General features: G+C 46.2%; 1 protein-coding gene across 3 annotated transcripts in view; it reads left to right on the top strand.

Moving 5' to 3' along the window:
• Window positions 1–16,307, top strand: part of Dhx32 (DEAH-box helicase 32 (putative)) — a 67,445-nt gene that overhangs the window by 25,463 nt on the left and 25,675 nt on the right. For all 3 annotated transcript variants that reach the window (XM_015995843.3, XM_006976939.3, XM_076554216.1), the window contains exon 3: window positions 10,879–11,072. In XM_015995843.3, coding sequence (XP_015851329.1) covers window positions 10,879–11,072 — 194 coding nt within the window. The remainder of the gene's footprint in view (window positions 1–10,878; window positions 11,073–16,307) is intronic.

The raw sequence follows: 16,307 nt of genomic DNA, 5'->3' as shown, positions 1-16,307 counted from the left end.
GTTTTCAGACTACAGAACTGTGGCCTGGAAGCCTTAGACAGTGTGCTGGCTCAAGTTGCACAGTCCCGAGAGACGGTTGAAAAGAACACTCACAGCCGGGTGTTAGTGGCGCACGCCTTTAATCCCAGCACACGGGAGGCAGAGCCAGGCGGATCTCTGTGAGTTCGAGGCCAGCCTGGTCTACAGAGAGAGATCCAGAACAGGCACCAAAACTACACAGAGAAACCCTGTCTTGAAAAACAAAACAAAACAGTAACAAAAAACACAGAAAAGAACACTCACACTGTGCCTGCCTCTTCCAGTGAGTGATGGTTTATATCTGGTTTATAGCTGCCAATAGCACGAGTTTTATTTACTCTGATGAGTTATTTTTATATCGATTTACTTTAATTCATTGTAAGAACTAAATGAAATTTTTTCTGGTTTTCTGTGGACAAGTGGACATTTTTTATTTTAAAATTTATCTTTTTAAATCTTGTTTTTATGCTTATTATGCTTATTTCAGATTGATAAAGAATTTTCAGTAATAGTACAGATGTTTTCCACGGTTGTCCCCAGAGTCTCCAAAGATTTTGCCATACCACATTTGATTCACCATCCCCCCCACTTCCATGCATGAACATGCACATTTTTGTTCCAAATTTTTTAAAGATTTAGTGTGTGTGTGGTTTTTTTGAGACAGTATCTATGTAGTCCTGGCTGCCCTCACTCGCCATGTAGACTATGCTGGCCTTAAACTCACAGATCCATCTGTCTCTGCCTCCTGAGTGCTGGAATTAAAGTTGTGCGCTACTATGCCTGGCTCTTTATTTTTTTTATTTTTTATTTTTTAGGTTTTTCGAGACAGGGTTTCTCTGTGCAGTTCTGCGCCTTTCCTGGAACTTGCTTTGGAGACCAGGCTGGCCTCAAACTTACAGAGATCCGCCTGCCTCTGCCTCCCAAGTGCTGGGACTAAAGGCTTGCGCCACCACCGCCCGGCAGCTCTTTATTTTTGTGTGTGTGTGTGTGTGTGTGTGTGTGTGTGTGTGTGTGTCTGTGTCTGAGTGAATATGTGCCTTGTGTGTGTGTGCCCTCAGAGGCCAAGAGAGAGCTGAAGTTACAGGTGGTTGTAAGCTGCCCCATGTGAGTATGGGAACCAAACTCTAATTCTCTGAAAGAGCAGCAAGCTGTCTTTACCCCTGAGCCATCTCTCTAGTCCCTATTCTGTACCTTTTAAGACTAAATTGAGGTGTGATGTCCCACGTATTTGATCCCAGCACCCAGGAGGCAGAGGCAAATGGATCTCTCAGTTTGGGGCCAGCCTGGGCTACAGAGAGAGTTCCAAGACAGCCAGGCTATATAGAGAGACCCTGCCTCAAAGAAAATAAATAAATAAAAGTTAGCAAAGCCAGGCATGATCCGCACCTATAATCCAAGCCCTTGGAAGGCCGAGGGAGGAGGGTGAGCAGGGGCAAGCCAGCATGGGCTCCAGAACAAGACCGCCGAAGGGAGGGGGGTGGCATGATGCCCTTCTCTCACAGTACCAACAGAAGGATCCGAAAAGGGAGCACAGTGCTGGTGCCCCTCTTTGTACTGATTCCTAGGTGTTCTATTTACTAGTTGGGATGTCATAAAAACATTGAAATCTTCCTCCAAAAGGATCCAGAATTATTCTGGATTATTCATTGTCACTTAAAACTCCTTCAGCCTGAAACAGCTTCTCCCCCATCCTTGGTGACCTTGGCATTTTCAGGGCGCAGTGAGTGCTGTGGAACTCTGATGGTGTCCGAGGTGTCCTCGGGTTGGTTCAGGCTCTGCCTGTGGCAGGATGGCTGCAGGTGGCCCCCGAGAAGTGCTGCCCTGGTGCTTCCTCAGCATGCTGTCAGGAGGAGCGGCGATCAAGCCTTCCTCCATGCTGCTGGTGCTGCGCGTGATCTCCTGGAGAGATGGCAGCTGCCGGTTCTCAGCCGTGAACTCCATGTTTCCCCTTACGGTTTCATAGACCGCGTGAAGTCCGCGCCTTGTCACACATTAGCCCACAGTGTCAGCCTGCTTTACTTTGGGATGGTCACTTTGCCCTGATGGCAGCCTAGCTGTGTCCTGTCTCTCCCCCCACCTCTCCCCATAACTCTGACACACCTGGTGGCAGCTAACAGTGGTCCTAATTCTGCCTTCAAATTGGCTGAAGACTCAGCTCTTGATTTCTTTTTTTTTTTTTTTTTGGTTTTTCGAGACAGGGTTTCCCTGTGTAGCTTTGCGCCTTTCCTGGAACTCACTTGGTAGCCCAGGCTGGCCTCGAACTCACAGAGATCCGCCTGGCTCTGCCTCCCGAGTGCTGGGATTAAAGGCGTGTGCCACCACCGCCCGGCTCTTGATTTCTTACTTTATTGTTTTGTTTTGGTTTTGAGACAGAGTCTCTCTGTGTAGTCCTGGCTGTCCTGGAACTTATGTAGATCAGGCTGGCCTCAAACTTACAGAGATCCTCCTGCCTCCCAGCTGCTGGGATTAAAGGCATGTGCCATCATGCCCAGCCTTACTATTTAAAAATGTTTGCTGGGCGGTGGTGGCGCACGCCTTTAATCCCAGCACTCGGGAGGCAGAGCCAGGCGGATCTCTGTGAGTTCGAGGCCAGCCTGGGCTACCAAGTGAGTTCCAGGAAAAGGCGCAAAGCTACACAGAGAAACCCTGTCTCGAAAAACCAAAAAAAAAAAAAAAAAAAAAAGTTTAAATTATTATTATTATTTTTTTAAAGACTGGGTCTTATTCTGTAGCCCTCGCTAACCTTAAACTCTCCCAACAATCCTCCTGCCTCAGCCTCCTAAGTGTTAGGGTTGTAGGTGTGAGCCACCACACCCGACTTAGCTTTCTATTCTTAATAATTTATTTATTATGACATTTCTTACGTTAGCATAGACCTAGTCCTACCCTGTGGACACTAATAAACCCATTCTGCTGCTCAGTCTGTCCCTCCGTGCCCGATTAGAACACCTCACAAAGACCCCTGTCCTCGTCACTCACCTGCATTGTTCTTGAGTACTTTGTTGCTCGCACAGTAAGATGTCCCAGGCTCCTCTGGCACGTTCCCTGGGCCAGCCTAGGGAACAGCCGGTCTGTCTTCTCAAGGAGCTCTGGTGTCTTTAGCAGATAACTGCATTTAGAAACTGAGACCTGGGCAGCAGGTGTGCCTGTTGCCGTTGGCTGCTTGTGTTTCTGGCTCTTCCTACCGGGAAGTATGTGGCTGCTTGTGTTTCTGGCTCTTCCTACCGGGAAATATGTGGCTGCTTGTGTTTCTGGCTCTTCCTACCGGGAAGTGAGTGTGATTTACCTGTATCCCATCAGTTCATCTATCTGCATGCATAGCTCCATGTTTCGACCCTCCTCTGTCTTCCTCTATTCGTTTCTTTCTCTGGGCATTTCCATTTGTTCATCTTTTATATTTATCTCCCTGTGTCAGGATGCATTCATACCATTGGCTCCCAGCTCAGCTCTGGTCTCTTTGTAGCGGCCCCACCTTCCATAACATCCTTCTCAGCCACACGGCCCTGTTATTATTTATATCTCCGTTTCCTTGTTCAGTCTCACAAAACTGGTCATTTCGGAGTTGCTGCCCCACGTTTCTTTAGAATTTGTGATTGTTAAGAGCAAGAATCGCTGTACATTCCGTCAGTGTGTGACAGTTTTATAACTGGGCACGGTGTGGTTTCTTTTGTCACTTTAAAGTTGAGTTTGCTTGAGATAGCTTCTCAAAGTATCCCAGCCAAGAATGACCGTGAGCTCGGATCCTCCTGCCTCCACCTTCTGCGCGCTGAGATATCACCATTTTTAATCTTAGTCATGTTAGTAAGCTAGGGTTTTGTTCTGTTGAGGAGGAAGGCAAAGCCTTTCTGGTTTAGAGGAGTCAAATTGCATTCAAATAGAAAATTCATTTGTGTTTTAAATTCTGAAAGTAGCTTGTTTTGTTTCCAAGACTCCATTCTTATTCCCCATAGTTTTAAGTCTTTCAAAGAAAAACCTATCTTCAGAGCCAAAGTCTCTCCAACTGCCTTCTCCTCTGGTGCAGATGTTACTGGGGCTGTTTAGTGACTGCCCAGGGGAAGAGAAAGACAATTTCTCATCCATTGGAGGAGCCCTTTCCTGTTACTGTTTCGGGACAGACTTAGAAGAGAGGCATTTCTAGAACTACCTACTGTGTCTCCTCCTCCAGCTTTTTCCCTAGTCTCCCATGAGTCAGATGGGTCAGTGGCGTCAAGCACAAAACAGCTAAGATTTCGTTTGAGACACTGGTGGTGTGGGATGTCTCCTGTCTTGACTGGACATCTTTGTCCACAATTCTCTGCAGATAGATTTGACCTATGCTCATCCAAAGCCATGCATGCAGGGATACATGACTGGAAACTCACAAGCACCCTCCTTGGTGAAGGATTCTGACTGGTTGGCAGCGGGCAGAGTGATCTGCTTGATCAGTTCCATGGTCCCTCTGCAGGGATTGTGGGAGAGATTCCCATCTTCGGGTGGATTGCTAGTCCTTAGGACTCCTTTCTCCTTGGGAAGTCTGTGGTTATCTTGGTACTGAAGGGACTTTGGTGCTCTGCATAATTAGTGTCCTTGGGACTCCAGGAGAAGATGTGAAAAAGGAGTCTCCTGCACAGGCTAGAGATATCAGCCAGGGCTTAGGGACCTGGAGGTCAGGACAGCAGCCGTTTTCTGTCTCATGGGGGCCTTTTCCTTCTTTTTCCAATGTTGATGAGGAGAAGCCATCTGGAGTTGTCGATGGAAAGGGCAGTGAGCCCCCCACCAGTGCTGCTCTTGTGGATGTCGTCTTGCCAGATTGGCACTGATGAGTCTTGCCAGATTGGCACTGATGAGGCTGTATACAGTGCCACCACCGCTGCTGCTGCTGCTGCTGCTTCGGGTTCTGATCTGCATTTGGCTGATGGATTCTTAGCCTCCCAGAATCCCACAGCCTGAGCTCTTGTATGGGCCATGCTGTCAAGCCTGGGGACTGGGACATTTTTGCTTTACCTCTTGAATTTGCACCAGTCAGTAACCAAAGTCCACAAAGCCAATGGGAACTAGAGTTAGCCACCCGCCTCGTTGTCCTCATGGCAGGAGATACACATATTGCCGCCTACCCTGACACTTGCTCCTGCCCCAGGAGTCCCTGAAGCGGGTGAGGTTGTGGGCAGAGTAGAAGCATGCCTCACTGCAAGGACTGTTACACAGTTGGCATGTCTGACAGTTCTTAAAGCCACTTTTAGAAAATGGACTGAGAAAATATGGTCATTTGATAGATGGGTTCTGAGCGATTGATTTCCAGCTGGTGAGAATTTCTAGACCAAGCACATGCACGTGGGTATTGTCTGCTCTCCAACTCCAGACGAGCAGCTTTATAAGTAGGGTTTTGTCTCCCATGGGGTAAAGGAGCAGTTGCCTATTTTTTTTCCCCACTGTACTGCACAATTTTCACCAAGTGCTTAGTGTCATTGTTGTCCTACAGGGTCTCGGAATTCACTTTCCCCAAAGAGAGCAAGACCCGCATGCTGTGGAAAGACGTAGCTCTCTGCATGCCTGTGGCTCCCACAGGTCCGACTTGGCTCCTAGCCTACCCACCACTGGACGTTCTGATAGGGAAAGATCTTCCAAAGAGAAACTAGATGGAGAACTGAGAGCTCTGTCCGGCAGGTGACTGTGGGATGACCAGAGTAAGGGTGTCCTCTCCGACAGTGAAAAGCCCCCTGGGGAGCATTGCCTGGAGGAGTGACAGATTCAAGAAGGAGCCTTAAGCACAGAAGAAGGCAGTGTCCCCACACTGCAGACAGTGACACAAAGCTCTCTTGGGGAGTGCTCCTTCTGCACCTCGAAGTTATTAAGTGCCTAGACTTCGAGCTCTTTCTGACTCCTGCTCTTTTCAGCAGGACTTGACATTTGTCAAGGACGTACACTTCAGAATGCTTCTGGTTTGCCTAGAGCAGTGGTTCTCAACCTCCCTAATGCTGGGACCCATTAATACAGTTCCTCATGCTGTGGGGACCCCTCAACCTTAAGATTATTTTCGTTGCTACTTCATAACTGTAATTTTGTTACTGTTATGAATCATAAATATCTGTGTTTTCTGATGGTCTTAGGGGAGACCCATGTTCCGAAAGGGTCAGTCCACCCCAAAGGGGTCACAACCCACTGGTTGAGAACCACTGACCTAGAGCAATGAGGCTAGGGTAGGAATTCTAACAGCAGGACCCCTCCCCTTTCTGTTCAGAGGGAGAAGAACATTGCAGCCTGCAATTGCAAGGCTTACTGTTATTATCTACAGGTATATAGAATGGACACGTCTTCCAGGCTCTGTAATTAGTTGCGGTTTCTGCTCAGCTGTGAAACTTGGTTACTGAGTACACGTCTCTAGAGCAAGTGTTTTATCCACTGGGTGTTTTATCCGACCTGTGGAAGGACCCTTCCCAGTTCCAAGGCTGTGACTTCCTGGGTTCCTTTCAGCTCTGAACCTCTGGGACAACCCTCCCTGCCTCAGGATCCTGGCTTGCTTTTCAGTGGCTATCAGGGGAGCCACGCCTCACGTCTTCTTCATCAGTCACCACGACAGTGACCATCTTCCTGACTTTCAGAGAGGTTTTCTCCCTCCCTGCTTCATGCCTGCCTCTTACCTCACTTGCTCAGGTGCTGTGCATGTTCATTATGCATTACCCCAGTGTTGTAGTGAGAAATCATGGAATATCTGTTTCTTTCCTGAGCATACTGAGTTTGTTAGAGCTTCTGCCGTTGTCCTTTGTGCTAAGTGGCCCTCGGTTTACTCCTTTTATGCTTACTCTCCAGCCTGGCTCTTGTCCTTTCTTCATTATTATGAGGTCCTTTTACATCCCAGAGCCACCTGCCTGCCCCGCCCCCACACCCCCACCACGCTGTGAGCACTGAAAGAGCAGAGACCCATCTTCTTGGTCACCAGAGTCTCACAGTGTTCAAATATGTGTTAGCCCCACTGTGTGTCAGATCCTTTCTCGAATATTAAGCCACAAGTATGGATTTTCCAGTCTGTTGGGAGAAAAAAGATTCAAAATGTTATTTTATTCGCCTTGTGTAAGAATCCTGTTTGAGGTCTTGGCTAGGGCCCTAGGTAGAAGACCCTGGCAAGAGAAATCAGACTTAAAGGGAAGGATTTGGCAGGGGTTAAATGATCTGTTGGGTGTGTTAATTACTCTCCAGTTGCCATGAGGAAACACCCAGCTGAAGCAGGGAAGGCTTAGCCCTGAGGTGCTGACCCTCGCCTTTGACCCCAGCAGGCAGGCGGATCTCTGTGAGTCTGAGGCCAGCCTGGTCTACAGAGCGAGTTCCAGGACAGCCAGGACTGTTACACAGAGAAACTCTTGTCTCAAAAAAACAAAACAAATAAAAGGGAAGGGTTTATTTGAGTTCACAGTTTAAGGGAACAGTCCATCATGTCGGGGAAAATGTGGCAGGAGCTTGAGGCAGCTGGTCATATTGTATCCATATTCAGGGAGTAGAGAGAGATGGATGTCAGTTCACTTCTTTTTTTCCTTTTTTAGTATACATGTACAGGTATACAAACATTATGGAGGCCAGAAGTCAACATCAGATATCTCCCTGAATTACTCTACACCTTATTTTTTAAGAAAGAGTCTCTCAAGGAACCTGGAGCTTGCTGATTCCAATAGACCAGCCAGTGAGCCTCAGAAATCTGCCTGTCTTTGCCTCCAGAGCTGCAATTACAGAGGAGTGTTTTTTCACATCAGTGCTGGGTGTGAACTCAGGCTCATGCATACACAGCAAGTGTGTTATCCACGGAATCAAGTGCACCATGGAACCCCTCCCCCTTTTTTTCCTTTTTATGCATTCTAGGTTCCCAGTTAGATGGTGATATTCTACACACGTTTAGGTCTCCCCTCCTCAGCTAAACTTGACAGCCATGCCTCTGGTTGTAGATGTAGTTCTGAACGGTCTTATTAAATAAGAAACACAGAGCCAAATGCAGAGTTAAAAGCCCAGAGATTGAGCAGCAGCTGAGAGCTAAGACCACCTTCTTACCCCTCGCTGTTGTCCTTCCCCTGAGAAAGAAACCTACGTCCTGTGTGTCTGTCTTTTTATTGACTTTCTGTTCTGCCTTCTCATTGGTTGTAAACCCAACCACATGACCTCCTCGTCACTGCCTGTCTATACAGACCTCCAGGTCTCTATGGTTGGTATTGAGATTAAAGGCGTGTGTCTCCATGCTGGCTGTGTCCTTGAACACACAGAGATTCTGCCTGTCATGTGATTGGGATTAAAGGTGTGTGCTACCACTGCCTGACTTCTGCTAAATGGCTGGCTATTAGCTCTGACCCCCAGGCAACTTTATTAACATACAAATAAAATCACATTTCAGCACAAATAAAATCTCACCATATCTGGGAGATTCTGAATCCTATCAAGTTGTTCATGAAGGTTTTAACCATTACCCTAAGGAATGAAGGAAACAGATTTTATGTAAATTTCTATTTAGGCCAGTGATTTTGAAACAACTCAAGATAAACTATCTAGGATTTTAGACATTTTAAATATTTCTGGAAGATACAAGATGGCTTGCTTGGTTGATGAATATTAACTGATAACTGGGATAACTTGCTGATGATGACTGTGGATCTCTGCTCTCACAGCTCATGGTCTGGGGGTGTGGCACAGAGGGGATGAGGAGCCTGTGGCTCAGCGATGACAAGCATTGCCCTCCCCACCCCCCCTACACACCCGGCCCTGGTCAGCATAGCAGGATCTAATTTACTTAGTCACAGACAGCAGTGCAGTGAGCCCTGGAGAAAATGAAAGAGATGTTCCGACTTGGGGGAGGAGGAGTCAGCCTCTGTTCAACTCATTGTTTCATAGATAAGGGAACTAACACATAGGAAAACTGGCCTGTGTGAGACAGAGCACTAACCAGCCAGCCTGGTCCCTGAGTTATAGAAAAACTGCCCTGTGTGAGACAGAGCACTAACCAGCCAGCCTGGTTCCTCAGTGCAGCATCATAGACTTTCTCTCATAGAGCAGACTAGGCAGGGACTAAATAATGACTGACAGTTTTCGGCCTAGGGACAAGGCTGGCCCCTTAATATAGAAGGATTGCTGCTATACAGTTAGTCATGGCCAATATGCTCATTTTGGAATCACTAACACTTTCAAATTCCGATGAAAATTAAAATCTAAGAATTTCATGATGAGTCCCTGTAGCAACCTCCAGATAATTTAAAAATGTTAATAGGCTTTTACTACCCAGATCAGTTTTAAAAACACCTTTGGACTGGTTTTTTAATGCATGTACCAAAGCATAATTTATTAATAGCTCCTTAAGGTTATAGAGTACAAAATGAATTTGATACCTTCTACTATAACTCTTGTACACATGAACCTGATTAAAACTCAGTTGATCCATAGCACATTTTATTTTTTAATTTTTAAAATTTATTTATTTATTTTTGGTTTTTTGAGACAGGGCTTCTCTGTGTAGCTTTGCACCTTTCCTAGATCTCTTTCTGTAGCCCAGGCTGACCTCGAACTCACGAAGATTTGCCTGGCTCTGCCTCCCAAGTGCTGGGATTAAAGGCGTGCGCCACCACCGCCCGGCTTATTTTTTATTGTATGTGTGTGTGTTGCTTTCATGCATGCCTGGTGCTCATGGAGGTCAGAAGAGGGCATGAGATCCCCTGGAACTGAAACCACAGACAGCTGTGAGCCATAGCTCACAGAGATGCTGGGAATCGAACCCAGGTCCTTTGGAAGAGCAACCAGTGCTTTTAACTACTGAATCATCTCTCCAGCCATGGAACACATTTTAGATAAAAAGGATTTTGAAAATAAAATGGCTAAAGAGCCGCTTTGCTTGAAATTGACTCTAAGCAAGCTGGGTTGATTTTTAATTACATTCAGATAATAAATTGGCAGAACATTTTAGCTTTCATTAGTAGAATCATGTTAAGCAGGCTCATTTGGATATTGTTATGATTGCTTAAATTTAAATGTAAATGCTTTAATTTGGGGTTGCTATTTTTTATTTAAATGTTGTTTAATATTACATTCTTTAAAACATAATCACTCACACCAGAAACTGTATTTTTGATGAGGCCTTCTTATTACCAGAAAAAAAATGACTTGTGTCTGCATGAGTCTTTCACAATTGGCATAAGCTGGGCCTGGACAGTGCCCATCAAATAAGAGCACTTGCTGCACTTGGCAGAGGACCTGGGTTCTGTTCCCAGCATCATCTGTAACTCCGGTTCTCAGTGATCCAGCCCCCTCTTCTGGCCTCTGTGGGCACTGTATGTGGTACACATACATGAGCAAAATACTCATACACATAAAACAAATAAACCTCTAAAAAAATTTAAGAGGCATAGGTTTAGACCATTTTTTTAAATTTTTTTTTCTGTTACCAGCTTGATACAGTACAAATTCTTATCCTAATAGTGAAATGTTTCACTGAAGCTTGCCCAGTGATTGAGTAAAACCAAAACTTACTCTAAGCCACAGTCATCCTAGGGTCCCCCCTGCTATGTCCCTGGTTCTGTGGGTTGCAGTCTGATTGTTCTTTGCTTTATATCTAGCATCCACTTATTTTTTTTTAAATGTCCTAAACTGACTTTCTAAAATCGGGGAGTCAAAGCTTCATGGTTTCCGATTTCCTGGTAACACCTGCATACTCATCATTTACTAGTGATTAGAGTGTACAGTATTGATCACTCAGAGTCTCACTAAGTAAGGTTTAATACAGTCTGCTAGTAATTAACCGGTGAAAGAAAAAGATCTCAGAGCACATGAAGCCAGGTCTGAGAAAGAGCTGCTTCTCTGTGTTCTGAGTTTGTCTTTCCTAGCAGGGGCTGATCCTGTGTCGTTTTTTCCCTGTCCAAGGTTCCTCAGTGGTGTGCTGAATATTGCCTTTCCATCCACTACCAGCACGGGGGCGTGATCTGCACACAGGTCCACAAGCAGACGGCGGTCCAGCTGGCCCTGCGGGTAGCCGACGAAATGGATGTTAACATTGGTCATGAAGTTGGCTATGTGATTCCTTTTGAAAATTGCTGCACCAGTGAGACAATCCTGAGGTTTGTACGTAGACGCTTCATCTCTGCCTAGGTGCCTCTTGGCTTGGGTTCTGCAATCCTCAGAGTATTGTCCTTGCTGTCTACATGTCAAGCACCCATGGTGTAATAACTGCCCTCTCCAGCCTGACACACACCGGTTCTTTTCCCTCCCTGCTGTCCTCACTTGTTCCTTGTCTAAGCTTCCATGATTACAGTCCTCAGGGGGAGAATTACAACTTGTTAGTTTCACCCAAGACCTTCCATCTGGTACTTAGAGATTTGTGCCTCCTGGTGAGTCCATCACCATTGGCCTTGTGCCAGCCACGTGACTCCCTGTGGCTCTGTGTGATACCCATGTTTCCACACTTCTACGCCTTATACCTGGCCTACCCATCGTGTACTTGGCCTGTCTCCGACTCTTTTGGGGTTGGCCAGTTCTTTCTAGTCACTCAGGATTCAGTGCAAGGGTCACCTGCACCAGGAAGACTTCCCTGGCCTTATAGAGGTAGGCATTAGAGGCTCTTGGTGGGCTTCTGTGACACCCACCCTTAGCCTCCACATGGCCTTTGGGACCTGTTTTTCTAGATATACTTTGAATTCTTAGGGGTTCCAAGGAGCCTTCTCTGAGGCTGCAGTTACGTTAGCAGATGTTTGTGTTTAGCTTTCTTTAACAGAGGCTTCCAAGTCTTGACACAAAGTAGAAAAGAGAAATGCAAAAGGGGAAAAAATGAATCGGGGAATTGAAAAAGTAACTGCTTAGAGCCAAGGCTTCTCTAATAGTGTTATAGCGCCCTCGTAGACAATGACAGAGCCTGTGCCTATCCCACACTGCAAGGAGTGGCCAAAGCTGCTTGCAGCCAGAAGTGACCACCCAATGGGTTTCAGGTGCCCAGGGCACTGTCTTCCCCTTTAGGAGCTCGAGAGATCAGAATATCTCCATATCCATAACCCACATGTGGCATGCTGGTGTGGCCCTCCTTCTGAAGAGTGCTGCTGCAGAATTACAGGGCAGGGATGGTGTTCTGCACACAGCTAGCCCGTGTCTGATACACTTGTCCCATAGAGGATGTTCACTAACTTGATGGGAGGAGGGAGTACTGCCCTGGTCCAAACCTGGAGGTCGTTCAGAATGCCTGCCCCAGTGACTCATTCGGTATCAAGTATCAAGCCATAGGGGATGTTGAGGCCAGGGACACCTTGACTTAAAGTTCTTGAGGCTATTTTACCTTTATGAAAATTCACAATGAACAAAGCCATTGGATGCATTTGTGTTTATAAATTACTCACTATATACAGGGCACATACAAAAGGAGTCCCTTTCCCCTGTCTCTTAGGAACTCACAAGCTAGTTGACTGGTTAAACAGGATAAAAGAAACAACAAGAAGGATGAGGAGAGCTTAAACTTAGCATTTCCATTCACTATTTTCAACTTAGAAAGGTGGTTAAGAAAGTCTCGCTATGTAGCCAAGGCTGGCCCAAAGCTTTTAGTCCCCCAACGCTTCTGCCCCCAAATCTAGGAACTATATGTGTGTACCACCATACTGCTTTTATTTTACCCTTTAAAAAAAATTTATTTGTTTTTATTTTATGTGCATCAGTATTTTGCCATGGGTGTCGGGTCCCCTGGAACTGGAGTTACAGAGAGTTGTGAGCTGCCATGTGGGTGCTGGGAATTGAACCTGGGTCCTCTGAAAGAGCAGTCAGTGCTCTTAACCCCTGAACCATCTCTCCAGTCCCTTACTTTTTATTCTTTAAACTGGCCTTTTGAATTGTCTGTTTTAACTGAATAATGGCTCCAGCTAAATTCTGTAGTCATTGTTTGTGTTTTTATATCTTTAATGCCATCCAGACTTAGAAAGCCTTTAGAAAGAACTCTTGATGTAGCAGTTTTTAGGTTAATGAATATGGAATTCTATTTTTAAATTATTATTATTGAGAAAGTCACAAAGGTACATACAGTGGGATCTATTAACGTAAGAATGGAGCGCAACATCTTTTTTAAACATCTGTTGGTTTTCATGGGGTTGTCTTAAGCACTGGATTCTGTCAGGCAGAGGAAGGTCTGAGATTCCTTGTTCACGTGTTAACTTTCTGAGTGGGAGCCCTGGGGCTTGCAGTAAGCCGTGGCTCATGTGGATGGAATGTTGTGGCTACTGTAGGTTCTGTTCTCTGCCTCTACTGGGCTGCCTGTCCTTTCCTGTCTCCATCTTCACTGGGAGGCCTTGTTAGCAGGACAGGACACAGGGCTTCCCTTTCCACGGTGTTCCTCCTAAACCAGCAGGGTGTGAGCCTCAGGGAGGCCCGAAGATCCAAAAGTCCCTGCCTAGAAGGCTGCGTGGCTTTACAGCCAGTGTCTCCCGCTTTCTAGCCGGGATTCTGCGTAGGTTCCCTCCCAGAGCTGCCTGTGTTGAGGCCTCCTTACCCACAAAAGCAATGGCTGTTCAGAGGGGTGTTTAAACGACTAAATGCCTGAGTAGATAGAACTGAAACGTAGTGTGGATGGTGACTATTTTATGGTGATAATTAAATTTGTAATTATATCTTTAGAATCGTTACCAGAATCAGTATGTTTTCCCGGAGAGGTATGCTAGCTATGATTTTGAGTGCCCTCAGATTGAATGGCGATCTAAACCACAGATGTTTCCTAATGATGTTGGGCCAGGGCCTTGCACACGGTGGGCAGGTGCTCTACCACCGAGCTGCTTTGCCAGCCCTTCCGTCAGAAGCTCTAAAGTTAATTACTAGAGAAGCTATATTACCTTTTATGTTTTCTTTGTAACACCACTGGGCATATCATAGATACCTGGGAAAGATAACTTTCCCTTCTTGCCTGCCTTCCTTCCTTCCTTCCTTCCTTCCTTCCTTCCTTCCTTCCTTCCTTCCTTCCTGTTCTTTTTTTTTTAATGCTCTAAAAAACTAGTTCTTTAGGCTTTTTCTGGCCTTTCCTGACAGTAGACACCTAAATACTGCATACCTGAAAGCACTTTCTTCGCTGCATGCCACAGCCTCCCGTGCGCCAGGCCTCCCGTGCGGCAGCTGTGGAGATCTTAAACCTCTGCTCTTTTCAGAACTGAAAAGTTCCCAGTTTTCATTAGGGTCAAACTCGGTACAAACCTTCCAGAAGGTATGGATATGAATACAACTTCTTAATGTTTTTCTTGACTCTCACAAGTCTTGGAAATTTAAGGTCAGACTGTGTTACATTGCCTAGAACACTGACAGCTTATCTATGTAGTTACCATGACAACATTTTTAAAGCATTGTTCACGTGGAATCTCATTAATGTGAAAATGAGAAATGAATCTTGCCAAACCTTTAATCCCAGAACTCAAGGGGCAGGGGCATGTGGATCTCTGAGGTCAAAATAATGAACTCTAGGCCAGCCAGGGCTACATAGTGAAGGGGGGAGTGGAGAGAGAGAGAGAGAGAGAGAGAGAGAGAGAGAGAGAGAGAGAGAGAGAGAGAGAGAGAGAGAGAGAGAGAGAGAGGAGAGAGAGGAGAGAGAGAGAGAGAGAGATATCTGTGTTGTGGGGAAAAGGTTGAAGCTTAGTGATTCCTTAAGTATTGAGTCATCATGCTGAGTCTAGCAGTTTTAAATAGGTCACCACCCTCTCCCTTTTTAATCAAGCCTGGGTTTCTTTACATAACTCATATACCTCCTCCCTTTATGGGAAGCATGGCTTTGAGGAAACTGAGTGCCGATGGGATGGTTGCTCAGCTGAGTTTTGCTGAAAAGGAACAAGATTGTATCAGTGACATGAAAGGAGCAGACATAAACACAATCTTCTTGAAAATAGGTCCAAAGTAGCTTAGGTCATTGGGTCCTAATTAACCTCTGCAGAAGATGACCGGAGAGCTAGATTTTGGTTGCCTTTGTCTGCATCTTGCATATTGTGCTCAGGAAAACTCCAGTCTTAGGTTAGATCATTTTCTCATGTAAGCATGATCCACAGTTTGTTACTGCTCATCCGGTGAGACCCGGGGTGAGTCTGTGTGAACAGAAAGGCAGAAAGTAAACCTTGGATGTCATAAATTGAGAGCAAGAACCAAATGTAAAGTCTTAGCCCTGACCCTGGAGGCGAGGGCGCAGTCTGTGGTATCTATCAGGTGTGCTAGGCCATCTGGTCCAAATCTCAACCTGAGATGGCTGTGGCGGTGCATGCCTGTATGTGGTGGGAAGTTGGAGGTCAACCTGGGCTACATAGTGCCAGACAAACCATGGCTACACTGTGAGACCCTGTCTCAAAAAACAAACAAAGCAGACAATCAAACCTTGAGCCTGACCCTAGCTTTGTGACCATTGCTGGAGAACTTAAATTGTTGACCTGTTTTCTTCATCTATAAATGTGAGGGGCTATGTCTCCCCTCAGGATCTATTCTGAGGGTTAAATGAGAAACGTGTGTATTGGTCCAGGGTCCAAACACACTAGGAACTTGGCTCTCTTCTCTCTGTTTTCCCTTGAAAGGGTATTGAGCACTGTAGCGGGGTTTGATATGTCAGATGCAGGGCCTCACTGTATCTCCTCCCAACTGAAGCTATCACAGTGAAAGCAGACAGCAGAGCAGCTATGTGAAATGGAGGATGGGGGGGTTCCTCAGAGGAAGTCAGATTCCAGCTTCAAGAGTCCGTCCCTGCGTCCTCAGCCTAAACACACGGCAGTTTCCCAGCAGGGGGCTGTGACATGTGTGAAGTTTCCTGGAACTCAACAGGGACTCATTGCCCACTTGTAACTAGGGGCTGGCCAGGAAGCACCCTTTGCCCAGGATGTCCCAAGCTTGCCGACTCCCCAGAGGAAAGCACGTGTTCACATGAGCCCTGCGCTGGTGCAGCTGCTCCTGTCAGGTTTGGGCAGAGTGGAAGGAAGCTCTCCCCAAACCTGAGCTTCTAAATGCCGGCCTCACCAGCAGACCCATCCAGCAACCTCAGCGTTAAGTGCTGGTACAGGTGGAGAATCCAGAAACCTGCCTTCTTCAAGCAGTATTCTGTGTGCATATATAAACTGTGTCAGAAAGAAATCTTTATGGTAGTGGATCACTACCAGGTGGCTTTTAAATTTCTTTCTTAATTTTAAAAAACATCTCAAGGGCTCCTGGCGGGGGCAGGGGAGCTAATATCCATTAAATTGCCAATGAAGGAGGCTGAGGCTGGAAGATTTTGAGTCCACTATCTCAAACAAATAAACAAAATTGCTAATAATGCCCCACCCCATCAAGCATGCCGGCCAGTTTGCACAGGTGCCCCAAACTGTGTAGAA

The sequence above is a fragment of the Peromyscus maniculatus genome, chromosome 1 (genome assembly GCF_049852395.1).
Source record: "Peromyscus maniculatus bairdii isolate BWxNUB_F1_BW_parent chromosome 1, HU_Pman_BW_mat_3.1, whole genome shotgun sequence".
Lineage (NCBI taxonomy): Eukaryota > Metazoa > Chordata > Mammalia > Rodentia > Cricetidae > Peromyscus > Peromyscus maniculatus.
Note: the sequence above shows the minus strand (reverse complement) of the source record. Positions and strands in the feature narration are given on the sequence as shown.